The sequence below is a fragment of the Sphaeroforma arctica genome (genome assembly GCF_001186125.1).
Source record: "Sphaeroforma arctica JP610 unplaced genomic scaffold supercont1.591, whole genome shotgun sequence".
Lineage (NCBI taxonomy): Eukaryota > Ichthyosporea > Ichthyophonida > Sphaeroforma > Sphaeroforma arctica.
The window spans coordinates 1-12327 of record NW_014039967.1 but is presented as its reverse complement, the minus strand read 5'-3'; the positions used below and the strand labels follow the sequence as shown (position 1 = coordinate 12327).

Here is a 12327-nt window from a genome sequence, read left to right as displayed (position 1 = left end):
TGGGGTTATATGTATATCGAATAGTATATATAGCTGCGAAGTGACATTAAAATCTGAACCGTACATGTTCCTTGTTTCGAGGATTAAAAAAATTGATACACTTTCGGTATTGTTTATACGTCAGTATTACTGTTCATCTAGTCAGTATTACTGTTCATCTAGTCAGTAGGAGATACACAGCAACAGAGCCAACTTAAAGGCAATTCAATGCCAGACTTAGTTTCCATCACTCTGCTGTGTGATTCCTACGGTGGTGGAAGCTGAAAATCTTTATCATACTGATTGCCTTAAAAAAAAATCGATGTATAGGGCACTTTCACGACCACCAAGGATGTGTTATTTTTAACCTGTCCATCAACTAATGTTTATTCTTCACCTATATCAATGTGCACATGACGGCTGCATGTTTCCATTGATAGCACGGCCCATCGTATGGCATTCGGAATTGTTCTCATTGTTGTCGTTGATATACGCCTTCTCATCAATACTCATCTGTCACCTTCCTCCTCTTATTTCCGAACGTCATATAGTACTTTGGTTGACTGCTGCCTCCCCGGATTAGTCACTGTTGCGACCGGTTTTTTCTGTTTCAAACAGTAGACCCGGCCACCGGGATGTGCGAGATCGTCGAAAAAAATGCACCTTCCAACCCCAGGTACTTATTGCATACCCTCATACGATGCAAGTTACCGATTATAGGGCTCTTGAACTCTTCAACACCTCATACATACCTCCCTTGTCCGCTCCTTTCACTCTCATCCCTTCTCTGAGCTGTCTATGTAGTAGTATGTACCGAACAGTTTGTCCCATAGCACAAACCGTTTGCTGTAGTTGTAGTTGAAATGAGTATGGTGCAGGTCGTGGTCCTCTGTGTGCAGATCGATCCCCAACACATTCACCAACGGAGGCATAGCCGGAAACGAGCTCGCTCTGCTAACCTTACCCGTGTGTCCAGCCACCTCCACAAAGGTTTTATAACTTAACAACACGTACAACTCCAGCTCACTAAATACAGGCGAGACACTCAGGGCCACGCAAAAAGGTAATGTGTTGCTTAGCAACACATCTCCACAGCCCTGCATGTAGGTGGTCAGCGGTGAGGGGTGCAGGTGGCGGTGGTGCAGTTTGTGGAAATTTCGGTACAACCACTTGTGACTGTGGAAAACCCGATGTGCCCAGTAGTGGCACAAATCAAAAATAAGTTCAAACCACAGCATCTTGAACGTGAAGGCCACCCACCCGCCAATGAATAGGCATCCGTAACTGAGCAACAGATATACGCTATCTATTCCAGTATGCGGTTCTGTATACATACGGCCTACATCTGCCACAAAGTTAACTGTAGTATGGTTCAGGTCTTGTACTGTAGATATATTATACGCGAGCGTGCTATTCGCCATAGCCATGCAGTTGGTAGCCATACCCTGCCACCCTTCTTTCAGTACGTCAACTGTAGGTAAAGCTACATCCGTGGTACGTGGTAGCTGGTACATCAGGCTGAATATCTCGGATACACCCGCTATGAACACCATCCGCAAGATCATCTCCCTATTTTCCCCTGAGAAATACGAGCTGGGTTCAGTTTCTTTCACTCCTAACCCAATTTTCGTATCGATTGTTTTGAGTGGCATCCCCTTGCTACCCTCTACACCACTCTCGTCTTTCAGCGAGTATTGTTCTTGCGTTAGTCCTGAATCTGATTGCTGTGTACTTGAGGACAGCTCACACTTCCGCTCCTTCCCGCAGACTCGTGCGCTGCTGTAGCTAATATCTGTGGCATTTGATGTATGCTCTTCGTTGTGAATACTCCTTGATTTCGATCCTAGTGTGTGTTGTATTCTATTATTAGCACTACTTGCACCATTCATTGCCAGTTTCATCGTATCGCAAACTTGTGCCCGCACTTCGCTGTCACAAACTACGCATGCTTTCCTGGCTTCCCAACCTTCATCTGCGGCTAATAACTCGCGCGCTATACCAGAAGCATGCATATTCTCAGTTGGTATACTTTCTAACTTGTTCTTCTCAGAATGCACGTCATCTGTATTTTTCGCCGACCCCTTCCGTTGAGGTGGTACTATGACCGGTTTGTGTCTTGTAAGAAACGTCAACGCCGCCAATATAACGGCATTGCGTATCACTACCCCGGCGTGCAGCACAAACATATCCCATATTCTGACATGTGAAAATGCCCCTATAAGGGTATGATTGTGTACAACCAAGTCTGCACTGTCTGTGTTGTGTTTAACGCGCTGTATGGTGTCATGCGCGAGAAGGTAGGTGGCCACGCCCACACCCGCTATCAGGGCGTTTACCTGGATGTAAGTGCTGAGGTGGAATCTTCCCATATCGTAGAAAGCACTGAGTTTTGCTTATGTGTCAGAAAGGCCGGATCTTAAACCCTGCTGTGGATTGATGGGAAAGTGTGGGCTTGTTCCCTCAAGTTGTAAACTATCTGAAATTAGCTATTTCCCGGAAATAGATGACCACTTCCAACAATAGAGTTAATAGACGTTTTCGACCGCTGACGATCCGCAGGATTCTATAGCTTGTGACACTTTGATCAGACCCCTCAACAGGTAAGTTTACTACCTCTAGTGATTAAGAGCACGAGCTAAATATAATATGTTGGCAATAAACGAACTGTACGTTGATATTGACATGGAGAAATTATAAAGACATAAAAGCTATCTAATAGAGTTATATGGCACCGTTGTCTGTATGTGAAAGAGCCTCTTTCAAATTAAATATCACATTAGCAATTATTAGCAACAAGCCTGCGAGGTATCGTTTATCGCCATCGTATTTGAGTGCAGTTTTTAACCGCGATACAGAGCTATAAATGGATGCTGCATGTGTTGTAATTCAGACGAAACATTTGTAGGGTTTGTTGACACTGTAATTTCATATTTACATACAAAGGTTACAGTTTACACGCGTCAACCGCCAATTTCTATGACTTCTTTTTTTTGTACAGAAATCAGAGTGTAAATATCAGTCTGTATGGCGACCTAAGCCCAATGGCCCATGGGTCTATTCTATAGGCCTAAGCCCTAAGGCCACTATGGGCGACGGTGGAATTTTCCTGGGCTCCTTGACCCTTGACCCTTGGACAGTGGACTCATGTCCTGACTCGTACAGACAAGACAAAAAGTCACAAACCCACAGACCACAGTCATCAGATATAAAACTAATAATTTAGCTGGTTGCTGTAAAAAAAATAAATTCTCAATAAATTACTTTTTTTCTAAATATCATTTGTTCCGTGAGTCGTTTAAATATTTATATTTTTTTAGAATCAACTTGAACCGTTTTATATATATATATATATATATATATATATATATATATATATATATATTAAATAGGCTCCATTGCTGTTGGTTTGTTGCAGAAATATTTAACCCCCAGTCCCCAGCCTCAGGCCCCACTGGGCCCACTCCCAGTGGCCCTACTCCACCTGCGCCCCACACACTCACACACTCACAGTATAATTATTCAACATGCTAAAAATAGCAAGAAGTAGAGTGGAAGCTTCACACAACAAGAGAGAGTTCGAGTTCTGTTTGATTCACAGTTTCAACTTTAAGTGATAAAATATAAAAGGTGCGTATATCAGGTCCAGAGTCTGATCTAGCAAGCGGACAGGCCCTCTGCTCTCAGTAGAGTAGAGAGATAGAGTAGGGCAGTGGGTGAGTGGGCCCATGGTGCCGCTAAATAAGAACCCCCGGGCCCCCACCCCACCCCCCGGCCCCCTGTGAGCACTCAGCACTGAGCAAAATGCACTTGCCCATCGGGTTAGTCAATCAGATCGAAGGAATTCGTTGGTTGGTTCGTAGAGGCGAATTTGTTATTCGACGACAGTTGAAACTGACCTGTGCGTCGTGCGATATACTTTTTTTTTTAAATGTGCATAATTTAATAATCCAAATGCCGCATATGTCCTAATTTCGGACTTTATATGTCCAAATTAATGATGATATGATGATGAAGGGACAACGACGTTTTTTGGCTTTTTATAGCTTGTAATCCAATGGGATTATGAGACAACCTTGAAACACCCCAGGAATGAAAATACAAATTTTAGGAATAAGCACTCTGCAGTCTGCAGTCTGTGGCACTCTGCAGTCTGTGGCACTCTGTAGAGGCACACTGCAGCACAGCTATATTTTAAGAGGCAAGAAAAGGGACCGACCTGTCGTAAAATTGGAATGGAACACTATTCTTAATAATTCGCATGGAACCCGAATTCAACTTCCGTCAGACGTCAGTTTGTCCCTATACATATGTCGTTTTTAAAGAATAATGTGTTCTATTGTTGGTTGGGTTTCTCTTCTTCTTTTGCCTGTGTGGTAATGTTTATATAAATAATTTTTTTAAATGGGGAATGTGGAATCGGCCGAATCGCAGATTGTAGATTTCGGTTAACTATGGCAGGAAATTTTGGCACCACTTTTTGGCTCTCTGTGTGCAATGCAGTACAATTTTTTTAGTTCTCAAGGGATTTTTTTATGAGTTCTGTTGTGACAAAGTGGTCACAGGACTGTTTGGCCCCACTTTTTTGGCTTGTGCTATGCAACATAGTCCAATTTTTAAATACTCTATGACTTTTTTTTGGGCTGATTATAATTTTTAATATTATTGTAGTTGTGTGCACTGTGCAGTTGTAATCTGTTTTTTGCCGCCGCCATATTCCACGTACTCGCGTTGTTGCATCTTGTTGGAGTAAATGACAAATGACGATATATTCTAACAAAAAATCAACCAAATCAAGAGGGGAATACTATGTACACGGAGAGAGAGAAAATAGAACACAGCTTCCTGCAATTCTTACACATCACGCACGCACCGACCTCGGCCTGGCATACTCTCACCCTCTCCCTCCATATACACATACATCCGCGTTACACACTTATATACAACATGCTGTCTTCGTTGGCTTCGTCGCGTACCAGTGTGTACTCACGTTTGTCTCGTGCTTCTTGGTCAGCCTATTCAAGTGCTGCTGCAGCTGTTGAGCAGGCACCGGTTCCTGAGGTCGACAGGCAACTCAACGGCGTCACCTCCACGGGAGTGCGCAATGTAAGTTATCTACTTATGTGGATTATAATTTGGTTATGAACGTAGTGTATCTGCTAGTTTTTGTGTACAGATTGCTAATGAATGTAGAAGGACTGTTTATATGGTGCGGCAATAAGAACACTTAAGTTTTAGGAATGTAGATAGTCTCGTTGTGCGACAAAAAACACTTTTAAGCTTTATGAACGTAGATGGTCTGTTTGAAAGAACACCTTTAATTTGGTTTATGCAATAAGAACACTTTTAAGTTTTAGTAATGTAGATTGTCTCGTTGTGCAACAAGAACACTTTTAAGCTTTATGAACGTAGATGGTCTGTTTATGCAACGAGAACGCGTTTAAGTCTGTTTATGCAATAAGAACAATTGATTTCCATGATTGTAGGTGGTCTGTTTATGAGTAGAGTCTCTTTGCTATTACTGTTTTACAATTATCTTGCCTACGACTCATGGTGAAAATAAGCATTGTTTAATCGCTTATGATTTTTTGTGGGGTACCTTTATATTCGGTGTATGGTCGCTTTACTATGTTTAAATGATTGTAGGATGTTTATTTACGGTCGCAGTGCAAATGTTTTGTGTATAGTGTGAAGGTGCAATTTTAATTGATTACTGTCGCAAGGTAGGTGGTCTAATTATGACGCATATATCTGTATCTGTATTTTTATTTGTATTCTTGTGTGTATATCTGCATAAATATATATATATATGTATCTGTATCTGTAGCTGTATTTTATTGGTATTCATGTGTATGTGTCTGCCTATATAAAAATATACATGTATACAACAGTATTTGTATTTTTATTTCTTGTATCCTGTGTGATAGAGTTATGGCTTACACCACAATTTTCATTCGATATATTTAGATATAAATATTTAATATTGAACTTGATGCAAGTAAAAAAACTGATAGGTGTATATCTGTTCACCTATAGATATATTTTTGGTTTTGTTTCCAAGTATGCACATGAAAACTTCTATGTGTACTAATGCCCGTAAATAAAATCATAATATATCTCTGTATATATATATGATCGCACAAAGACAATACTCGGAAGGAAATAAACCCGCTTTTGTGGTTATATAATTTATGCATCATAAATCTGCCCGCAGCCTTTTTTATCCATGAATGTTTATAAGCGTCAATTAGGGGTTAAAATCGCCTTGTGGTACGCCACGAGTAGTCCATCCAATCATTATATGTAGAAAAGAATACAATTATATATAAACAGACCAATGTACACATCATCGTGAGTGTCTATTCTGTACAGATTGGCGTGTGCGTTGGCTATGTTCTCGCGACAGTCCGTCGATCCATTCTCTTTTTTTCTCTTTTTGCGTCGAAGTGGATTCTAGACTATTGCATATAACAATACCTATCCTTCCACACAAAATATACGTTGCCCTCTTGCTCACTATTGTGTACAAACCTCCATAGTTGGTGTGTATACATATTGTAGATCTAATTTTCTTGCTAAAAATGCCAGATTCATTCACATCTATAGCAGAATGCGTGAAACCCATCAAAGTAACCCGTTGTCGTGCATTGATGCGTCACCTTTGTTCTCAATATCTAAGGGTTTGTTACTATTTTTGCATGAAGAAATACTAACATGTAGTTCTCTCAATATCTAAGGGTGTGCCACTATTTGTGCATGAAGAAATACTACCATGTAGTTCCGCGACCTCGCCTCATCACTCTGCGCTCGACAACCAATCCCGGTTTGCCGCAAGTTGTAGCATATGTATCTGATACCAGTTGAGAAACTATTTAGGTCGATGAAGCTGGCGTGTATGCTGACTGTGGTACGTTCATTCAACCACGCACGTCCCCATATATAAAGTGCCCGCGCACGCTGTGGATCAAATGACTCTCATTAAACCACATCCGTACACGGCGTATTCATTCTGCAGGACTGGGAGTTGGAGGAGGTGATTGAGCTATACAACACGCCCCTGATGGAGTTGGTATACAAAGCCGCCACCACACACCGCATGTACTTTAACCCCAAGGAGATCCAACAGTGCACCCTGCTGTCCATAAAGACTGGCGGCTGCACGGAAGACTGTTCGTATTGTTCGCAGTCAAGCAAGCACAAGACCTTCGTCAAGCCCACCCCTACGCTGACGGTCGAGGATGTGATTGAGAACGCCCGCAAGGCTAAGGTAAGGTGCCAGTATGGCTAATGCGGAGCTTGAGTAGGGATTGGTTTGTTGTTACAACTATGCCTCACTTTGTGCTGAATTGTATATGGATTCTGGGGTCGGGTTACAGCTATGATTGTACTTGTGCATATATTTATATATATATATATACTCATAAATGTATTTAAATCTAGTCCGGCAAGTAGATTGATATGCAGGGCATCGAGCGCGTGCTATTTTTTTTCCTTGTATCTAAGTTTCCATGTATATATATTTAGTATTCGTCACATCTGTGTGCGTGTGGGTATCGGCTGTGTATACCTTTTAGGCATAGTGGTGGTGAGTGGCGATAACGCCGACCCGCGAGCCCTGATTGCGGTCTGCGCCAGGTCCATGGCCTTAATATAGTGGGCAGGGCAAGGCGGACATTGTTTAGCAAGTCCACTGCCATATATAACTGACATACCCGGCACATTATCCCACCCAATCTGCAAACGCCTCCGGATTGGCTTCCAAGCGTCTACGGCTTTACACTTCTACATGTATGTATATATATATACAGTACTTCCTGGGTCAATATCATGGGTAATTAACACACAACCCACACACCCATCGCGCTTCAGGCGGCTGGCAGCACCCGGTTCTGTATGGGCAGTGCATGGAGAGAAGTGGGTAAGAAGCATGCATTCAAGAAGGTTATTACAATGGTCAAGGAGGTCAATAGCATGGGCATGGAGGTCTGTACCACCCTGGGCATGCTTTCCCCTGAGCAGGTATGTGTGCTTGAAAGTGTGTGTATATGGGTTGGAGGGATCAAGACTGGTGTAGGGCTTGATGTGCGCGTATGTGTATATATTCATAGGTGATTTTGATATGTGTGCGTGTATGCTCGACGTTTTGAGTGTTTCTTCTCTGTTCCTATGTACTGTTGTGCTTTTAAAATGGGGCTTCTGCACAAACGTACATGTGAGTCCCAGCCCCATAGGCGCACACGCCAATAATACGCAAATGCCTGGATGTACGTACTTTGAGTTCTATATGTCTGTGTCTACTTCCGAGACTAAACTCACCCAAACTGTATATCTATTCATCTCATTCCAGGCCAAGGAACTGAAGGCTGCGGGTGTAACCGCGTACAACCACAACCTGGACAGCAGTCGAGAGTTCTATGGTAAAATCATCACCACCCGCTCGTATGATGAACGTCTGAAGACGCTGGAGAATGTCCGTGCGGCTGGCATCAGTGTGTGCTGTGGTGGTATCATTGGCATGGGCGAGGAGGCCAAGGACCGTATCGGCCTACTACACACCCTGTCCACTCTGAACGAACACCCCGAGTCAGTGCCAGTTAATGCTTTGGGTAGGTGTCTGTCAATATATATATATATATGTGTGTGTGTGTAGTTTGTGCGTGCAGGTATACACGTGAAACAACGACAATGGTTTCCTAAAGGGTGATTCATCCTTGGCCATCATCAGCGTGGAAGCAGAAGCTAAAAGGCTTTCACGCATACCTGGCCAACCTGCAACACCTTCCAACCTCGTGGGTCTGGAAGGGGTAGTCGTGTCGTAGTGTTGCTTCATGGCGACAAATCCGCCTGAAACCACCTGTGTCCAGAAGCAGGCGATAAACACGCCTGAAACCACGTAGGTTCGCAAGCAGCCGCTGGTGATCCAATCGCAGTCGCTTATTGTTTTTGCATTACAGAATGCTGTGTAAGGGCTGTTATGTGCTCATGACGGTCCTGTCGCAATACCTGAGCCTGCATTCTAGTATCCTGAATCTTACTCCCAACCCTCTTTTTTGATAGATTTTCCTGCATTTCATGATGAATAGTGACCCCTGACATAGTTAATTGTGTTCCTGAATTTCTTGTTTCGTATTCTTAAACCCGTGTTTGCTTCACCTGTGTCTGATATAGTTGCCGTGGATGGTACTCCTTTGGCCCACCGACCCCCTGTGCCCGCCACAGACATGGTTCGCATGATTGCCACCGCCCGTTGCCTCATGCCCAAGTAAGTATAATTGTACATGTGGATGATTGCTGTAGATAAGTATGCATGTATATATTACATACGCATGTGTGTGTGTATATGATCATAACAATCAACTGTTGGCTATACCACACACGCCCATTCTACATGTATGTATTACATACGTATGTGTGTGTGTGTATATAATTATAACAATCAACTGTTGGCTATACCACACACGCCCATTATCTTGCAAGTATAAAACTGTCCACCAGCCAATTGAATGATCACTCGGGTCTACTAAATCGTCACCCCGATTCACCAACAACGTATAGTGTAATATCTGGTTACTGCAACCATCCTTTCGGAATAGCTACTTTGAGTGTTCTCGGATGCCCTGGTTTGTATACCGTCGCTACCAATGTGTGTTTGCTGGGTATCTCTGTGTTTACTTTATCATGCGATGTTCTAGTGCTTGCTCCTAGTAGGTTGGTGGTCGTGCCGTGATCCCAGTTTATATAACATAGCAGCTTCTTTGACGATGGTAATTGTAGTGGCTATTGTGTTGCATCGATTGAGCTGAAGTAGTACTTGGAAGTAACGAGATGTGCATCGCAACCCGCGCTTGGTATAAAGAACGGTTTAACATAATCGTACATTTAATAAACCGCGATCAGTATGAAGAAAGGGCGAATAGCATCATATATCTTAACAAAGTATTGTCTACTGTAGAGTACACGTATCGCGATGTATATATTTATTTATTTTGTCGTATCGGTACATAGTTCTCTTAGATTTAACTTCGGATCGGGGTTGGTCAGTGTGTCAGCTTCCCTTTTTTACTTACTGTCCGAGCAAATCCTCAAACAGGTCCATGGTTCGACTGTCTGCGGGTCGCACAAAGTACTCAACGTCCGAACAGGCACTCATGTTCATGGCAGGCGCCAACTCTATCTTCACCGGGTATGTGAGATTATGACGTCGTATGTGTATGTATGTATGTATGGTGAGAATTATAATCATAGAAACTAATATACATGCATTTGTTCAGTTATACGCGAGTTCTTTATACAGTTATAAACATAGTGCATTGTCCATAACTTATATGTCAGAATATGCGTATGCACACTGGCCCATGGGAAACCACCGATCCTTTGACCCATAGACGCCCACTCGTGTTTTGATATCTTCCCATCTTCCCCAATAGTATTAAAAGATGGCCATACATATATATCTACTGGGATATTAACTCGCAAATGTTCGGTATTCTTAGGGACAAGCTGTTGACCGCACCTAACCCTGAATTCGATGAGGACAAGCTGATGTTCAAGGAATTGGGACTTCAGGGCAAACCCGCCCACTCCGCACCCCTTCCCTCACCGTACTTCCCGGAGGAGGCTTCAGCCCAGGCATAAACTATGTGTTTTTCATAAACCAAGTTATAACTGTATATAAACCGAAATATTGTTGTTGTTGTTTTTAACGCCGGCCTGTCATTGACACTATGTAAGTGGTGTGTGTGCTTGTGCGTAGAACTAGGCGTGGTAGGCTCGGACGTCGCGTTTTAAATTAAATGATAGTATAACCCGATTGAAATTCCGTGTCTTTATTCCGCACGTGTCCGATGGGTAGCAAGGTCAGTCGCAGAGAGCAGAGATACCACACCGAAAGTATCCTTTGCTTTTATAGCACGAACGAGAAACACTGTGAGGTTATTTACCATACGCTTAGTATATCTGTGGGGTTATTTACCATATGCGTAGTATATATCCGCTTATATAGTGCAATGGCGCGGATGACACCGGGCTTCGACCAGCTCGATGTTCACAATACGTAAGAAGCTAGATGTTAGATGCGTTTAACTTATATACTCGTACAGATAAACACAACTGGTGATCCTTTTATGTAGTCGCTGGGATGTTCAATAACGCATACGCGAAAATTATAAGAGCCTTCTAAAGCGGCGACGTTCGTAAGCCGCGAAACAATCTGCACTCCACAGCACCTGATTCTAAAAATAGCATTTATATATATATTCGGAGTAACCTTTTGCTTCTCTGTCTGCTGCTGTATTGCGTACACCGGGCGTGTATTTGCGCTAGCACCCGAAAGTCTCCGTAGATTCAATCGAACTGCAGCGTGCTGTTACCGATCCGCACCTATCCTTAGCAATGATACACAACACATAACTCGTGGATGTTACCAAGGAGTTGTTTTGAGCCGCTATATATACGATGTCCAGTAGAACACAAAAGATGCGAAGAGTAGTCCGCCTGTAGCAATGGTCACGACTGTGACTTATCGATAAGCACATGTATGGTTGTGGTGTGGATCCTGTCTTCCACCGTCTGTAACAGTTACCGGACTAGTTTACATACACGCCAGACCAGATTTCCATCTTAGTTTATACGTATCAAGTGTAGGTCGGGTTTCCGTACTAGTCTACATGTACGTACAGGTGGACCCCGTCTTCCAACGTTGGCATGGTGTCTATAATAGCTTCCGTACGAGTTTACATATACGCCAGGCTGAATTTTCGTATTGAGTATTGAGTATTACGTCCAGGTCGAGTTTCCTTGATAGTTTACATACACGTGCAGGTGGACCCCCTATGACAGACTAAGCGTAGGCGTAGACGACAGTCATGCACACACCTCCATAAGATTAGTACGGCCAAGCTGCCACGCAGTGATGGAACCCGCTGCGCTCGACTGCAGGCGTAGAATGTACTAGCCCATGGGCTAAGTAGCGTTTCTGTGGCATTTCCCTGTGCCATACTCAGCAGAGGACCAGGTGCAACGTGCACATCAATAGTACGGCTGATCAGCATGTCTGGTAGTGATAGAACGTACTGTACTCAACCACAGGTGTAGCATGTACATTTGCTATTCTTTTGTATTTATTTTTCGAATAGCAACAATTACAATATATCGGGTGTTCCGAGCAATGTTCATCTCTGAGAGTTGCAGGCACAGGCTGGTGTTTGATCAGTACTCTGCTGAATAATTTGTTGAATAATTTATACACTGAGTTAAACAAATAGAATGACATCTATGCTACGGGAATATATATATATATGTAAATGTATATATATATATGTATATATGTATATATATATATATATATATATA

The 12327-nt window shown here is 42.8% G+C and overlaps 2 protein-coding genes across 2 annotated transcripts; one reads left to right on the top strand and one right to left on the bottom strand.

Annotated features, from left to right (window-relative positions):
* Positions 1-346: 346 nt before the first annotated feature.
* Positions 347-2869, bottom strand: SARC_07444 (hypothetical protein). Its single transcript, XM_014298609.1, has one exon. It carries the CDS (start codon positions 2346-2348, stop codon positions 756-758), a length of 1593 nt encoding a protein of 530 aa, XP_014154084.1. The 5' UTR covers positions 2349-2869; the 3' UTR covers positions 347-755.
* A 1903-nt stretch (positions 2870-4772) lies between these two features.
* SARC_07443 (hypothetical protein) lies at positions 4773-10846 on the top strand. Its single transcript, XM_014298608.1, has 7 exons — positions 4773-5082; positions 6992-7243; positions 7846-7995; positions 8324-8582; positions 9145-9238; positions 10067-10159; positions 10470-10846. The coding sequence occupies exons 1-7, from the start codon at positions 4786-4788 to the stop codon at positions 10609-10611; spliced, it is 1287 nt and encodes a 428-aa protein (XP_014154083.1). The 5' UTR covers positions 4773-4785; the 3' UTR covers positions 10612-10846.
* The last annotated feature ends 1481 nt before the right edge of the window (positions 10847-12327 follow it).

Coding starts and splice junctions, on each gene's coding strand:
- SARC_07444 (XM_014298609.1), bottom strand. CDS start 2,348: ATGGGAAGATTCCACCTCAGCACTTACATCCAGGTAAACGCCCTGATA.
- SARC_07443 (XM_014298608.1), top strand. CDS start 4,786: ATGTACACGGAGAGAGAGAAAATAGAACACAGCTTCCTGCAATTCTTA. Junction 8,583..9,144: donor AGTGCCAGTTAATGCTTTGG/GTAGGTGTCTGT, acceptor TGTCTGATATAG/TTGCCGTGGATGGTACTCCT. Junction 9,239..10,066: donor GCCCGTTGCCTCATGCCCAA/GTAAGTATAATT, acceptor ATCCTCAAACAG/GTCCATGGTTCGACTGTCTG.